Consider the following 15,391-nt stretch of genomic DNA (forward strand, 5'->3'; position numbering starts at 1 on the left):
TTTCCCCTCACAGTTCCCGCCCTTTCCTTGCCCCATCCCCTCCCAGTTCGGGGCTCGGAACGGGAGAGGAGGAGGAGGGAGGGAGGAAGAAGCGGAGCGGCAGCAGGAAGCAGGAGCAGAGAAAGAGCGAATCAAGCGCGCGACCCCGGAGCTCCCTGAACTCGCAGCCCCCCGGGACCATCGCCCCCCATCCCGCAGGTGCCCGGGGAGGGGGAGCTAGCCCCGAATATCCCGGGGGGTGTCCCTGGGTTTGGGGTTTTTCTGGGGGGGAAGTTTGGATGTTGCAGGGCTGCAGAGGCGCAGATGGCCCTCGGGGGGACTTCGGGGGGTCCCCGGGAGGTGTTTTTGGGGGTCCCGGTGGGTGCCGGCAGAGCCCCGGCGGGGCCCGGGGGGATGCGGGTCCCCCCGCGGTGGGGGTTGGGCTTCCCGGGCCGGGCCCTGCGAGCTGTGCCGGGGCCACGTGGGGAGCGCGCGGGAGCGGCGGGATCGGCGGGGGGACACCGGTTTGGGGGAGCCCCGGGAGAGCCGCGGCTTCCCTGAGCGGGAGCCCAGAGACAGGAGAGCCCCAGAAGGGCAAAGCGGGGAGCCCGAGAGGGGGGGACCCCTGGGATTGCCGGGACCCCGGCGGGGGGTGCTGGGGCTGGAGGGGCGGCATGGCCGGGAAAGGGGTTCGGGGGTGCGGGAGCCGGGAGTGGCTGCTCCCGGTATGAGCCCAGTTGCTCCCAGTATGAGCCCCGTTGCTCCCCCTGTGTGGTTCCAGTTTCCTCGGCACTCCCAGTATGAGCCCAGTCACTCCCAGTTATTCCCTATTATGATACTGTTTGCTCCCAGCACGGCCCCAGTTGCTCCCAGTCCCTCCCAATTTGGTCTAATGTGTTCCCAGTTCTGCAGTTGCCCCTAGCACAGTCCCAGTCACTCCCAGTACAATCCAAATATGAGTCCAGTATGATGCCAGTCTGCCAGAGGGCCCCAGTCACTCACACTTGCCCCCAGTTGCCCCAGCATGGTCCCAGTTTTTCCCCCAGCACATTCTGAATTAGGTCCCAATCACCACCCCTATAGTCGCAGACATTCCCAGTATATCCCAGTTGCACTGATCAACCTTGTAGTCCTCCCCAGGCACTCCCAGTTATCTCAGCGTGGTTCACTTGCCCCAAGTTTGATCCCAGTTGCACTCAGTAACCCCTAGAATAGCCTCAGCGCCTCTCAGAATGATTTTTTTTCTCCTTGGTAAGTTGGGAGAAGTTTGGAGAATGCACAGCTCCAAATCTGATCAGAAAATGCACCTTGGGGGGACATTGGGGGTCCCGGTGGCGGCTGCCGGCAGAGGCAGCCTGGAGGAGCAGAGCCCTTTGTCCCCCAGGACCCCAAAGTGGGGAGCCCAGAGAGGGGGGAGCGCCGCGATTTTGGGACCCTCAACAGCCTGGAGAGGGGCAGGGGGGAGTCCCTGGACCCCCTGCACCCCAAAGCAGAGAATAAGGGGAGAATAAGGGGAGAAGGGACCCCAAAAACCCCCAGCATCCCTAAATGGGGAAACAAAAGAGGGGGGAGCTTTTTGGATTCCTGGGACTCCCAGCAGCCCGGGGAGGGCGGGAACCGAGTAGATGGGGGACCCCCAATACAAGCGTGACCCCCAGCAGCTGGGACTGGGGGGAACCCCCAAACACCAAAGGAGAGGTACCATTCCCAGGAACTGCTGGGAGGCATTTTCAGGGCTGAATGTTGGTGTTTGGGAGGTTTTTATGGACCCCAGATGCTCGGGGACTTCTAGAGATGGAGTTGGGCAGGAGGAACCCACAACACAACACGCTCATCCCTTGTTTTTCCCCAAACCAGGATTTCCCATTCCCAACCCTTGGCTGCGATGAAGATGCCCCGGGAGCCCCAGGCAGGTGAGGAGGAAGTCAGTGTCCCTTTCCCCCTCTGTCCTGCTCCATCTCCCAGCCCAGCACGGCCCCCGGCTGCAGGACAACCCCAGCTTCGTGATGGGGAGAAGCCCCACAAGTGCTCAGAATGTGGGATGAGCTTCAGGTGGAGGAACAGCCTTACCTGCCACCAGAGGATCCACACTGGGGAACGGCCCTACGAGTGTGGGGAGTGTGGAGATAGATTCAGCCAGAGATCTCACCTGACCCAGCACCAGAGGATGCACACTGGTGAACGACCATACAAGTGTTCTGAGTGTGGGAAGGGATTCACAGTCCGCTCCAAACTGATCCAGCACCAGATGCAGCACACTGGGGAGAGGCCCTACGAGTGTGATAAATGTGGGAAGAGGTTTCAGACCAGCAGCAATCTCCTCCAGCACCAGCGCACACACACAGAGGAGAGGCCCTTCCGCTGTCCCGACTGCGGGACGGGCTTCAGGGAAAATGCCATCCTTACCAAACACCGGCGCATCCACACCGGAGAAAAGCCCCACAAGTGTGAGGAATGTGGGAAAAGTTTCACTGAGCGCAACACATTGATCCGACACCAGAACATCCACACTGGGGAAAGGCCCTACAAGTGTGAGGAGTGTGGGAAGGGCTTCACGCAGTGTTCCAACCTGATCCGCCACCAAAGTGTCCACAATGGGGAGAGGCCCTACGAGTGTTCCAAGTGTGGGAAGAGGTTTCCCACCAGCTCCAGTCTCCTCAGGCACTTCCAGACACACACGGAGGAGAGGCCTTTCCAGTGCTCTGATTGCGGGAAGGGCTTCAAGCGAAACTCCCACCTCATCACCCACTGGCACATCCACACTGGGGAGAGGCCCTACGAGTGTCCTGAGTGTTACAAGAACTTTTCTCAGAGCTCAGCTTTGAAGAGACACCAGCAGAGGCAGCATTAATGCAATCCCCACAAGTCCTCCTAGTGCAAGGCAAACTTAGTGCGCTGCTCCAACTCTATCCTCTAACGGAGGAGCCCACGTTGGGCAGGGCCCTGGTGACCCACATTCCTTGGGATCCACGTTGCGAAGACACCTGGCTGGTTATCCTTTTGTTTTGGCCTTCGTTTTAGTCTCTTCTCCGTCTCTTTGCGTTCCAGAAGCCAAGAGGGATCAATCTGTCACCTCAAATCCCTCTTAAAACACCTCAATTTTAAATCAAAATGACATGATTCCACCTCCAAATGCCTTGTTCCCTCCTCAAAACAACTCAGTCCCACGCAAACCTTACTGGATTCCACCGCCGGCAGGGTGAGAAGGGGTTGGAAGGAGATTGGGAGAAGTGGGATCCAAATTTGGAGCACTGGGATTGGGATTGGGTGTTGGGCTGGCTGGCTGGGATGGATTTGATAGTAAATAAAAGTTTTAGAATTCCTGATTTCTGCCCCATTCACTTCCAGTCAGTTGCAGTTCTGTTTTCAGTGGCACCTTCTCACCTGATTGTGTTTGTGTCCTCCTTTCTCTCCTGCCTCTCCCTGCCTGCTCTGTTTCTGTCTCAGGGTCTCCCTTGACCCAGGGCAGCTCCCACCAAAGACCCTCCCCTGATTTAATTCCCTGTGCAGGAGCTCCAACAGCCATGGGTGAAGTTAGGAAGGCTGGCAGTGAAATGTCCCTGTAAGGTCTTGCTGCACTTGGCTTTTGGCCCTTCTGAAGAGCTTTGCCTTCAAGGGCAGGAACATCTTTTCCTGGCTGGGAACTGGAATTCCAGACCCTGGCAGTGTGAGCCGTGCAGGAGCATCCAGACTGGGATCATGGGGGCTGGGATGACATGGACTGGGATCCTCCAGATTGGGACTACACAGATTGGGACCAGATGGATCAGGGCCATGCAGCCTGGGATTGTACAAACTGGATCACATGGGCTGGGATTGTACAGACTGGGATCACATGGACTGGGACCATATGGACCAGGATGGCTGCACCAGAACGATGGGAACCGAGGTGGTCCCGCCCCACCCAGGGGTCCCTCCCAGTCCTGCCCAGTCCCGTGTGGGGGCACAGCCAAAACTCCCCGGAGTGAACGCGGAGATCCCAGAGCGCTGCCGGTGTTGGTCTCTGTCCCGGTGCTGGTCTGGGTCTCAGTCTTGGAGCAGTCCTGGAGTGCTCCTGGTGCTGATTCTGGTCCCAGTCTGAATCTCAATCCCAGAGCGGTGCGTCTCGGTGCCAGTTCCGGTTCTGGTTTCTGTCTCGGTCTAAATTTTGGTCCTGGTCTAATTCTCAATTTCAGCGTAGGAGTGGTTCCAGTACCAGTCCTGGTACTGGTGCTGATGTTGGTCCCGGTGTGCTCCCAGTGCCAATCTCAATCTCAGATCATATCCCACAGCGGGTCCAGTCTCAGTTCTGGTGTCAGTGCTGGTCTCAGTCTCAGTCCTAAAGTTCTCCCGGTGCCGGTGCTGGTTCCAGTCCCAGAGCAGTCCTGGAGCTCTCCCAGTGCCTGTCCCAGTTTTGGTGTTTATCGATGATTTAGAGAGAGACAGGGACTGCTGACTCGTGATCAGAATCCAAATTTATTGTGAGCTACTTTTGTTTATACACTATTTTTAGGAAGGCAGTAAATTTTTATAACATTCATTGGGTTAAACATCACCCAGACAAACTTTACATTTCTACTTTTTTAGTTCAATCTTCTTTCCTGTTGCCACTCTTGATCCAGTCTTCTTGGACTCTTCAAAGCTCTGTTTGCTCTTACCAAGACATCTTGGTTATCAACCTGCAAATGCCAATTAAATCCACAGTGCTCTCTGTCTCAGCTTCCACAGTGCTGCTCTCAGGCTGGGTCCTATAGCGGTGCCAGTCTCGGTGTTGGTGCCGGTTCCGTTTTCAGTCTCACTCTTAATGTCGGTCTTGGTCTCAGTCTCAGAGCGATTCTGGTCCCAGTGTTGGTCCTGCTGCCAGTGTTGGTCCTGGATTTCTCTGAGTGCCAATCTCAGTCTCGGTTCTGTTGCCAGTGCCAGTCTCGGTGCTGGTCCCGGTCCCAGAGCAGTCCTGGAGCTCTCCCGGTGCTGGGCCAGTGTCAGTGTTGGTCTCAGTCTTGGTCCTAGTGCCAGTTTCAGGACTGGTTTTTGTCATGGTGTCAGTCTCTGTCTCAGTCTCGGTCCTAGTCCTACTTCCAGTCTGGAGCGGTGCTGGTCTCAGTTCTGGTGTCAGTCCTGTCGCCAGTCTTAGTCTCAGTGTCCATTCTGATTTCGGTCTCATTCTTGGGGCTGGTGCCAATTCTAGTGCCGGTCTTGGTCCCAAAGATTTCAGGTACATTTAGGTGATTTTATACCAAACTGGGAAGATTTAGGCTGGATTTTAGGCCCTTTTAGATAATGCAAGGCTCATTTCAATGATTTTAGACCCCTTTGTATAGGTTTGGGGCCCCTTTGGCTGATTTATGTCATACCTGGTGGGTTTAGGCTGCATTTCAGACGTTTTCTCGCTGATTTTAGGCCAAACCAGAACCTTTTATGACCGTGCGGCCAATTGGCCCCACCCCTTCCCCTCACAGTTCCCGCCCTTTCCTTGGCCCCGCCCCTTTCTCCTCACAGTTCCCGCCCTTTCCTTGACCCCACCCCTTCCCCTCACAGTTCCCGCCCTTTCCTTGGCCCCGCCCCTTTCTCCTCACAGTTCCCGCCCTTTCCTTGACCCCGCCCCTTTCCCCTCACAGTTCCCGCCCTTTCCTTGCCCCATCCCCTCCCAGTTCGGGGCTCCGAACGGGAGAGGAGGAGGAGGGAGGGAGGAAGAGGCGGAGCGGCAGCAGGAAGCAGGAGCAGAGAAGGGGTGAAGGTGAAGGAGAACGGCAATACCCCCTGAGAGAATTGAGTCTGACAATGGGACCCATTTCAAGAACGGCCTTTTCAATACCTGGGCCAGAGAACATGGCATGGAATGGATATATCATACGCCCTACCACGTGCCAGCTGCCAGGAGAGTTGAACAGTGCAATAGACTGCTCAAGACTACCCTAAAGGCACTTGGCAGAGGAACATTCAAGAATTGGGAAACTGTGACAAATGTGATTGGTGCTAATTAAATTGTAACTATATTAACAAAATTGTATTTAGATCAATAGAAGACAATTGTTACAGAGTGAGGGGGGAGATGGGTGAGACAGGGCAAAGGACATTTTCCAGATGGTGGGAGTCGAAGAAGGAGGTTGGAAGAAAGTCAAATAAGAATAGTAGAAAGATGTACGTCTGACAAGCAGCATCTAGAAATAGAAAGTTTTGACCTTGTAATGGGCCAAAATGGGATGATTCCAAGCATGGGACTCAATTAAAGTCTTGTAATGGAAAACATCTGCTCAGTTACATAGTGAGCATGCACTACCTGCAGGTCACACCTCGGTCATTGATGAAGACGACGAGCCTTCATCAGAAATAAAACCCTCAAAAGGATGAGAGACCTCCTAACCCATTAGTAGAGCATGCACTGTACACAGTGACGTAGACTTTAGGAATAGAAATTAGGAGGAGTTTTCCAGACACTTGTGTAGCATATAGTATATAAGGGGGATTGTTAGCCTTGATGCTTTGGTACGTGAGGAGGGGCGAGTCCCTCCCCGTATCCCCGGTTGGGGGGGCCCTCCCCGGTCGGTTTTGCTCATGCTTTATATGAACCTCAATTATATTAAATTAATTACTGCCAATTTTTGTATCTTCTCAAATATATGCACTTTGATTGTATTAATCTCCAATACTTTTTCATCTCCAATAGTTTGACTGTATTCATTTTGTTACTTTTAAAAATTTAATATTAAATATAATTAAATATAATTAAATAATTAAATAATAATTAAATATAATCTTGTTGTTTGATAAATTGGAAAATAAAATAGAACATAATTCATAACATGCGAAAACCCGGGAACTCCAGTCCAAGTGAAGAGTGGCTAGTTTTGGGAAGGAGCTCCCCACCAGTTGTTAAGGTGGTCCTGAGGCTAGACCAGGCACTCTTGGAGAAGGAGTTCCAAATTAAAATAAAGCATAAGCAAAAGAAGCTCGCTACAAGGAGGCATGCCAGAAGAAGAAGGCTCCCGTGAGAACGCCGGCAGAAAGGGAAAGGTGCCCGTAAAACGTCTTGTGCACAAGAACCCTGTGCGAAAACGGGGCTGTGTGAGTACCATGGGGTTGGGTAAAGGGGGCGGCTGTGTGCTTGTGTGTGAGTGAGGAATGTCTGAAAGGGGAGAGCGAGTGAATACCCCAGGAGGAACCGGGAGGGAAAGTCCCAGCCCGAGAACTCACAGGAAGAGTCTTTGAGAAGGGAGCTGATGCTTGGAGAAGTGATTTAAGAAGGGAGTGAATGAGTCAGGTTCAACTATCTGTTGGGAGGATAATAGATGAAAGTTTTGGTACGTGATTAAGGATTGTGGAGAGTGGCCAGATAGAGAAGTTGGGGAAAGAATAAAAGGAAAAGAAGGAATTAGGTGGGAAACAAGTGGTTGGCAAAAGAAGTGAGATAGTGTACATTAAGCGAAGGAGTTGAACCGCAGAACGAGTGAGAGAGAGCAAGGGAGCTCTCTCTGTTGCCACCAGAGATGGGTCAGAGGAAAAGTAAAATCCCCGACCCAGGGGTTGCAAAGTGTGAGAAAAATTCGCGAGAACCCGGTGTGCCTGGGAACTGAGAGGGGGTTTCCCAGAAGGGGAGCGAGATTCCTCAGGACAGCCCCCTGGGGATAGTGTTACAATACTGGGGTACAAGGGAATCCCAAAGAGAAAAATGTAAGCAGAAAATGATACAGTACTGTATTGATGCCTTTCGTTTTAAGTTTTCCTGTTCTCATTGGATGTGCTTTTCTGATGTGCTAGGGTGATGAAGACAAAACAATCCTATTCTAGTTAAGAACTCAAGGACAGTTTCTCCAAACTTCAGGCCCTAAGCACAAACTACGTGGAAAGGTGGAGGGTGGGTTCATGCAAATTAACCAGAACCTATAAAAGTGTAAGATTTTGTGACCAACCTCCTCCTTTCCTTCCATCTTGGAGCCATCCGGGCAGGGGCCACGACTGTGGCACCCGTATTGCTGGGGTGTGGCTTTTGTAGGCCTTTCGTGGGCCTCACAATAAATACCCATTTTGTTCCCCTTAACTCTGTGTGTAGCCTCTGTTCCAGCTCCTCAAGGCATCAGTATGTTTGAGAGGACAAAATAAAAGATTTGTGCAAATAATTTATACTGGTCAGAGTTTGGATCATTTGAAGATTGGATTTGTCAGGTTATAAATCTATATGTGAATTCAAAAGAACCTTTTAACCAGGAGGAAAGTGAGTATGTTCCTTTGTAGCTTCCAAAAATGGGGGGGTGAATTTATAGTTCAAAGGCAGGAAAAAGAAGGTTATTCGTTATACCCTTTGCAAACTAAAGGACAGGCAGTAAAAAGGGACCAGATAAAGCCATGGGACCCGTTAGATCACCTCCCACCCCCATACAGACAGCCTGGCCAGCCTGTCCAGCCCCTGGTCCCTGATGCACCCCGTATTCATGAGGAGCCTCTAGCACACAGAACTGGAGGCAGAAGGGGACAGGAGGAAGAAAGTGACAAAGAGGACGAGGGAGCAGGAAGGGAAGATAGATTATACCCTCTTAGAGAGGTTCCAATGGCAAATCTGGCCACAGGACAGGGACCTATTGGTTATGTGTTTCCCTGAATACTGGGGATGTTAGGGAATTTAAGAAAGAGATGGGCAGGATGCTAGAAGATCCTATTGGAGTAGCAGAGAGACTAGATCAGTTTTTGGGACTGAATATTTACACCTGAGTGGAATTGAAGTCTATTTTAGGAATCTTGTTTACAGTGGAAGAGAGAAATGATTAGACAGTCAGGCATACGGGCTTGGAATAGAGATCATCAGGGGCCAGATCAGGGAGATCAGAAATGGCCTATGGCAGATCCAAATTGGAATAATCAGGAAGTAGAACACAGGTACGAGGGATTTCAAATGGGTGATTAACCAAAGAATTAGGAGAGCAGTGCCCAGGGAACAAAACACAGAGAAAGCTCAGAGTGAGCACCAAGGGAAAGATGAGTCCCCGGCAGAATGGTTAGAGAGACAAAGAAAGGATTTGCAATTATACTCAGGCATAGATAGACCCCGAAGAAATTGGAAGATTGGCAGGATAGGGGCCTTCAGGAGTTGTTAAAGAAAGAGCAAGCAGTGTATGTTAGAAGAGATGAGGGAAAAAAATAATAAAAGCCAGGATTCTAATGGCAGCAGTCCAAGAAATACAAGCAGCCACAAACACAGAGAATTTATCAGGAAAGAATAAAAAGAAAAAAAGAAAAATCAGGACCTACTTCGGAGGACACTAGACCCATGTGTTTTTCTTGTCACAAAAAAGGACATTTGCAAAATTCTTGTCCTGTTTCTAGGGGTACAGGACCCATTTGTTTCTATTGTCATAAAAAAAGGACATATACAAAAAAATCTGAAAAAAAAAGGCAGCAAAATTTTAAAAAATGCTTTAAGAAGACTAGGGGGGTCAGGGGCTCATTTCTTTAATGAAGACTGAAACACAAGAAGAGCCCTTGATAAAGCTGAAAGTATGTTCTCAAAATGAAGAAATCATATTTTTAGTAGATACAGGGTCTTTGTTTTAGTTTAGGGTAAATTTGGGAGGAAACTTTTGAATAGAGTTTTTCTGGGAAACAAATTTAAGCAGTCTTTTTTTAATTAGTTAGAGAAAAAAATATTTCCTCAGAGAGAAGTGGGGAAAATAACTGTTTATTTAACAGGCAAAACACTTTTCAGTATAAAAATGAACAATATTAAACAGCAAAACTTCTTGTTGTTTTGAAGAGATGACAGATTCAAAAGATGTTTTTTTGTGAGTTGCAGCTTGACTTACTTTGTCTGGTATCAGTTCCTTCAGTGCCAGGAAATGCCAAGGCCCAGGCTTGGTGGGCTACAGGTGTGAGCTTCCAGTGCTTTCTTGGGATTTTTGTCCAGAGCAGGTTTGAATAATAAAAAAGGAAAAACACACTCCAGGGAACTTTTTTGATTTAATTGCTTAGAAAAAAAAATTAACCAAAAGAGAGTTCTCTCCCGCTGTCCACTGCAGACAACTAGGTCTGTGAGCAGGAATGTGGGGGAATCATTGTAGTTTCTGATAACTAATTCTGCACTTTTTCTCCCCTCTTTCACTCCTGGAATCAGTCTTAAAGCTGCAGAATTCAATATTCAACACCAACTGAACAGACTGTTTGGGGATACAAGCATCATAAAATAAAAGGAAACAATTTGGCTGATGATGAAGCAGAGGGGGGAGCCCTGAGAGAAAGCAGCAGTGTGAGTGTGGCTTTTCGGGAAGCAAAAGCACAGGGTGGGGCACCATGCTTTTCCTTGGCAGAAATGGAGGCTGTGAAGAAGCTGGGGTAACCCTGGAAGAAGGATGGATTCTTCTGCCCAATGGTAAAAGAGCGGTGCTGGGACCTTTGGCCCAACAGATCCCAGGCAGCTCGCATGGGGGGATTCACTGGGGCACAAGAGCACTTTGTGACCATTTTTTCTAAAATTTTATGGGTGTGTAAGAATATTTGAAATTAGGAAACAAATTACTCAAGAAAATGGTAATAAATCCATGGTGAAGCTAAGGAGGGTACTGGGTGCCAAAAGGCTACAGTCTACATGAAGTTGGCATGGAACCGCTGTACTTTGGGACCAAGGGGGGATGTGGTTTTTGTATGTGCAGTGAAAAATGTTATTTTATTGCTGTTTGAAATACCAGTTTGAAGTTGTTTTGAGAGGTGCATTATCAAAGTCTGGACATCCTGAATTGGCTGCCAACTGCAACCTCGTTGAGTCTGAAGGCAGAACAGCTCTGATGGGAAAGAATCAGACACCTCGTTGACGAATGGGAACAGCCCAGGAGGATTGAAAATTTTCTCAGGAGCCTCCAACAGTCAACATTAACTGATTTATTTGAAGAACTACAACTCCAGAAAAAGAGACTGGTGACACCTGTTACTGAGAGGGTCCAGAAATAATTAACACACTGGGAATGTACTAACCATGGCTTAAAGTGTTGTCCATGAATTTGTGTTATTTGTACCTGTTGTTTTAATTTGTGGTGAAGAGTAACTAGAGTGAAAGAGAGACAATTGGTTTGTTTGTGTATGTAAACAGCTAACTTTAAAAAGATTTTTTAGTGATTTTTTGGAACACCATCGAGACAAGTTGTGTGAAAACAAATCTTGTTGTAGTTGGCATATCTCTGCAGCTTTAGTGGATTAGGAAAAATAGCTGATCAATCTAGGAAGAGAGATAAGGCAGTGCTGCAGAGCTACAAATACTTTGTGCCATCTTTGGAACAGAAAAAGTTAAAATGGCTCATACGAACTTTATGAGGCCAAGGGTATCAAAGAGAAACAAATCCCAGGATAAAAACTTTGCTACCGAGAAGATGGACATCTCAGCCCTTGGCTGCAACCCAAGGGGCCTTGAGACAGGTAGAAAGTTAAAATTCCTGAGGATTCTTTTCATTCTGCTTACTATAATACCCCTGGCAACTGGCTAAAACCATAAGGCAGCATGGAGCAAAGAACAGGCCATGCAGGAACAAATTCCAAGACGATAAGCAACGCAAGAGCCAGCAGTAAAGAAACAAACTATTCCTGATCCCTGTGGGTCAAGGATAAGATGGAATCAGCTTTTGTGGCACATTCACGTTAGTGCTGTCTGCTACAATGCAGCTTTTTAGAAAATTGTGTGAAAAGTCCAAAATTCTATTGAGTAAGAAGAAATATAGGATTCAATGGGTGAACTCCTTACCCTAACAATGATCAACTTTGTCCTAGATATAAAATTTTCTTTTGTTTTGAAAATATGAGAATGGAAGTTGAAAAACAAAAAGAAACAAAAAAGGATAGGAAAATATCAGAGGGAAAGAGTTAAGGGAACTGAATGAGGTGTATAAACAACTAAAACAGCACTATGGTGACTGGGATTTGCCAACTTCAAATAAAAACCTTTTTGCAGATTTGATGCAAGAAGTTGCCCTAGACTATCTATTGGCAGAAGAAGGAGGAGTCTGTGGGAGGTTTAATGAATCTGAGTGCTGTCTGGAAATAGATGATCATGGGGAGGCAATCACAAAGCTTGCTGATGAAATTAAAAGAGTGGCACATGTACCACTTCAAAAATGGAATTCTATCCTGAAAACTGATTGGTGGGATAAACTTTCAGGGGCATGTGGTGGAAAAAAATTGGGATTCATGCTATTATGTTCTGTTTTAGAACTATTGTTTCTACCTTGCATGATACCCTGTCTAATCAGACTAATCCACTCAGTAATTCAAGGAATGCAACTTACAGCCATGCCCAGGGATCTAGAATCAACAGCAAAAGGGAAATTAAATTCCTTGATGGTACTGAAAGCACAATCCACTCACACTCAAGGGAGAGAGATCAAGAAAATGGTGACTGAATGCAAAGAGAATACCCTGGCATGAGAAATGTTAATCAATTTGAGAAGGAGTGTGACAAGCTGGATGCCTCATGAGAAATGTTAGAAAAATTGGAGGCTAGTACGAAGAAACATAGACAATACCAAGTAGCAACTTTTTAGAGCACGAATCAATATGATAAAAAAGAGAAATGGGGGAATTGTGATAAATGTGATTCATTAATTGTAATTGCAATTGTAAATTGCTAATTTAATTGTAACTATATTAACAAAATTTTATTTGGATCAATAGAAGACAATTGTTACAGAGTGAGGGGGGAGATGGGTGAGACAGGGCAAAGGACATCTTCTGGATGTTGGGAGTCGAAGAAGAAGGTTGGAAGAAAGTCAAACAAGAATAGTAGAAAGACGTAGGTCTGACAAGCAGCATCTAGAAATAGAAAATTTTGACCTTGAAATGGGCCAAAATGGGATGATTCCAAGCATGGGACTCAATTAAAGTCTTGTAATGAAAAACATCTGCTCAGTCACACAGGGCGCCTGCGCTACCTGCGGGTCACACCTCGGTCACTGATGAAGACAACGAGCCTTCATCAGAAATAAAACCCTCAAAAGGATGAGAGACCCCCTAACCCATCAGTAGAGCATGCACCGTACACACAGTGACGTAGACTTTAGGAATAGAAACTAGGAGGAGTTTTCCAGACACTTGTGTAGCATATAGTATATAAGGGGGATTGTTAGCCTTGATGCTTTGGTACGTGAGGAGGGGCGAGTCCCTCCCCGTATCCCCGGTTGGGGGGCCCCTCCCTGGTCGGTTTTGCTCATGCTTTATATGAACCTCAATTATACTAAATTACTTACTGCCAAATTTTGTATCTTCTCAAATATATGCACTTTGATTATATTAATCTCCAATACTTTTTCATCTCCAATAGTTTGATTGTATTCATTTTGTTACTATTAACATTTTAATATTAAAATAATCTTGTTGCTTGATAAATTGGAAGAATAGAACATCATTCATAACAGAAACAAACTTAGCAAAGGCCACCTGGATGGTCAACACCGGAGGGTCCATCAATCGAGCTGGTCCTGCCCAGTCTGAACCCTTGCACACAGTGGATGGAGATAAAGTCCCTGTGGCACACATGAAAGGTATTTTAAGAAAGACTGTTTGGATTAGTCCCACCTCGGGCAAGGACAGACCCATCCGTGGGCTTGTCTTTGCCCAAGGACCTGGTTACACTTGGTGGGAAATGCAGAAAGATGGAGAAGTCCATTGTGTACCAGGGAAACCTAATCTTAAGTGAGAACTGTGTGTAGGGTTTCATTATGCAGATGGTAATAGAATAAGGGGTGGACAATGTCTTGGGTTGCAATGCAGGATGTGACCCAAGGTGTGTATTCTATCACCATCTGTTGAAACCAGCTGGTACAGTGATCCTTATCTCTGTGGGAGATATTCTCTGCTAATGGGCCATCTGTTAAAAGCAGGTGGAGCAGTCATCTTTATTTTTTCCACAACCCATCCTTCCTCCAGAAGGATATCTTCTGTTAATGGGCCATTGAGTCCTACTGTATGACTGATAAAATTACATCATCCCATTGGGTCCCACTGCATGACTGATAAAATTCTGTTAACCCATGGGGAGATGCTCCAGCCAGGAGCAGGAGCCAAGCCTTTCCTACCTAAATAAAAACTGAGATTTGGAACAAGGCAGCCTTTTTCCACTGGATCCCAGAGGAAAAACCAAATCTCTCCACATTATCACTGGACCTTTGGAGGAAAACTGCACCTTCTACAGGAGCAGTGCTTCAACTGAACTACATCTGTCATCCAGGAGGATGCAGCCACCATTTAATGGGACTGCTACCAACACCCTGACTGACAGGGTGTCAGGTTGTATTCTGACTCTGTCACTGATTTTGGGTTTATTCTCTGGAATACTGTATTTCTATTTTAATTTTCCTAGGAAAGAACTGTTACTCCTATTCCGTATCTTTGCCTGACAGCTCCTTAATTTCAAAATTATAATCATATGGAGGGAGGGGGTTTACATTCTCCATTTTAAAAAATAAGGAATAAGGCTTCTGCTTTTCTTAGCAGACACCTGTCTTTCAAACTAAGACTCTCCCCAAAACCCTCCCCAGGAGTTCCCTGAAAACCCCAAAATCCCCCTAGTCCCAGTAAAGTTCTCTAAGAATTCCCTGAAAACTCTGGAATCTCTCCAAAATTCCCCCAAACTCAGCAAAGTGCCCCCAAAATCCCCCAAAACCAAATCAAGGCCCCCAGAAACTCCCACAAAACCCCCAAAACCCTGCAGCATCCCCACAAAATTGCCTCCAAAATGCCCCCCAAACCCAGCAAAGTCCCCTTAGAATTCCCTGAAAACCCCAAAATCCCCCATTATGCCCCCCAAACCCAGTAAAGTTCCCCAAAAATTCCCTCACAATCCTCGAATCTCCCCAAAATCCCCCCAAAAGTCCCTGAAAACCCCAGAATGTGTCCCAAAATCCCCCCAAACCCAGTAAAAGTCCGCAAAAATTCCCTGAAAACCCCAAATACCCCCAGTTCTCCCCAGACTCATTGGGACCCGTCCTGGATCGGGGGGGGGCACCGGCCTGAGGAACAGGAGCCACTTCAGGGGCTCTGGAAGCTTTTGGGGAGGGGGCACCATGGGATACCCCCCCAAAAAATGAGGGGGGAACCCCCTGCTGTGCTCCCTCTCCCCGAAACCCCCCAGACCCCTTTCAGGGTGGGGCTGGGACCACCTCAGGAACCCCAAATGTCCCCTGCGACCCCCCCCCCCCCCCCCCCCAGGAACACCAAAACCGTCCCAGGAACCCCAAATCTCCCCTGGGACCCCCCCCCCAGGACCCTCCCGGGACCCCCTCCAAGAACCCCAAAACCCACCAGGGACCCTCAAATCTCCCCCGGCGCCCCACCACGAACCCGAAATTTCCAGGAGGCAGGCGGGGAGGGGGCGCCTGCTCCACGCCCGGCCCCGGGGTCAGAGGGCGCCACTCCAGCCTGGCCTCTGATTGGGTGGAGCGGCGCGGGTGAGGCGGGCATTGCTGAG

The 15,391-nt window shown here is 48.3% G+C and overlaps 1 protein-coding gene and 1 long non-coding RNA gene across 2 annotated transcripts; one reads left to right on the top strand and one right to left on the bottom strand.

The window, feature by feature from the left end:
• The first annotated feature begins 18 nt into the window (after nucleotides 1-18).
• On the top strand, nucleotides 19-3,316 carry LOC148221025 (uncharacterized). Its single transcript, XM_088179981.1, has 2 exons — nucleotides 19-198; nucleotides 1,837-3,316. The coding sequence occupies exon 2, from the start codon at nucleotides 1,865-1,867 to the stop codon at nucleotides 2,828-2,830; it is 966 nt and encodes a 321-aa protein (XP_088036107.1). The 5' UTR covers nucleotides 19-198; nucleotides 1,837-1,864; the 3' UTR covers nucleotides 2,831-3,316.
• Nucleotides 3,317-4,415: 1,099 nt separating this feature from the next.
• On the bottom strand, nucleotides 4,416-15,346 carry LOC148221026 (uncharacterized). The gene is made up of 2 exons (XR_015808679.1): nucleotides 15,265-15,346; nucleotides 4,416-5,199 (listed from the first exon to the last, which is right to left on the bottom strand). It is a non-coding gene; the product is annotated as an uncharacterized LOC148221026 (long non-coding RNA).
• Nucleotides 15,347-15,391: the final 45 nt, after the last annotated feature.

Source organism: Sturnus vulgaris, chromosome 28 (assembly GCF_052056855.1).
Source record: "Sturnus vulgaris isolate bStuVul1 chromosome 28, bStuVul1.hap1, whole genome shotgun sequence".
Taxonomy (NCBI): domain Eukaryota; kingdom Metazoa; phylum Chordata; class Aves; order Passeriformes; family Sturnidae; genus Sturnus; species Sturnus vulgaris.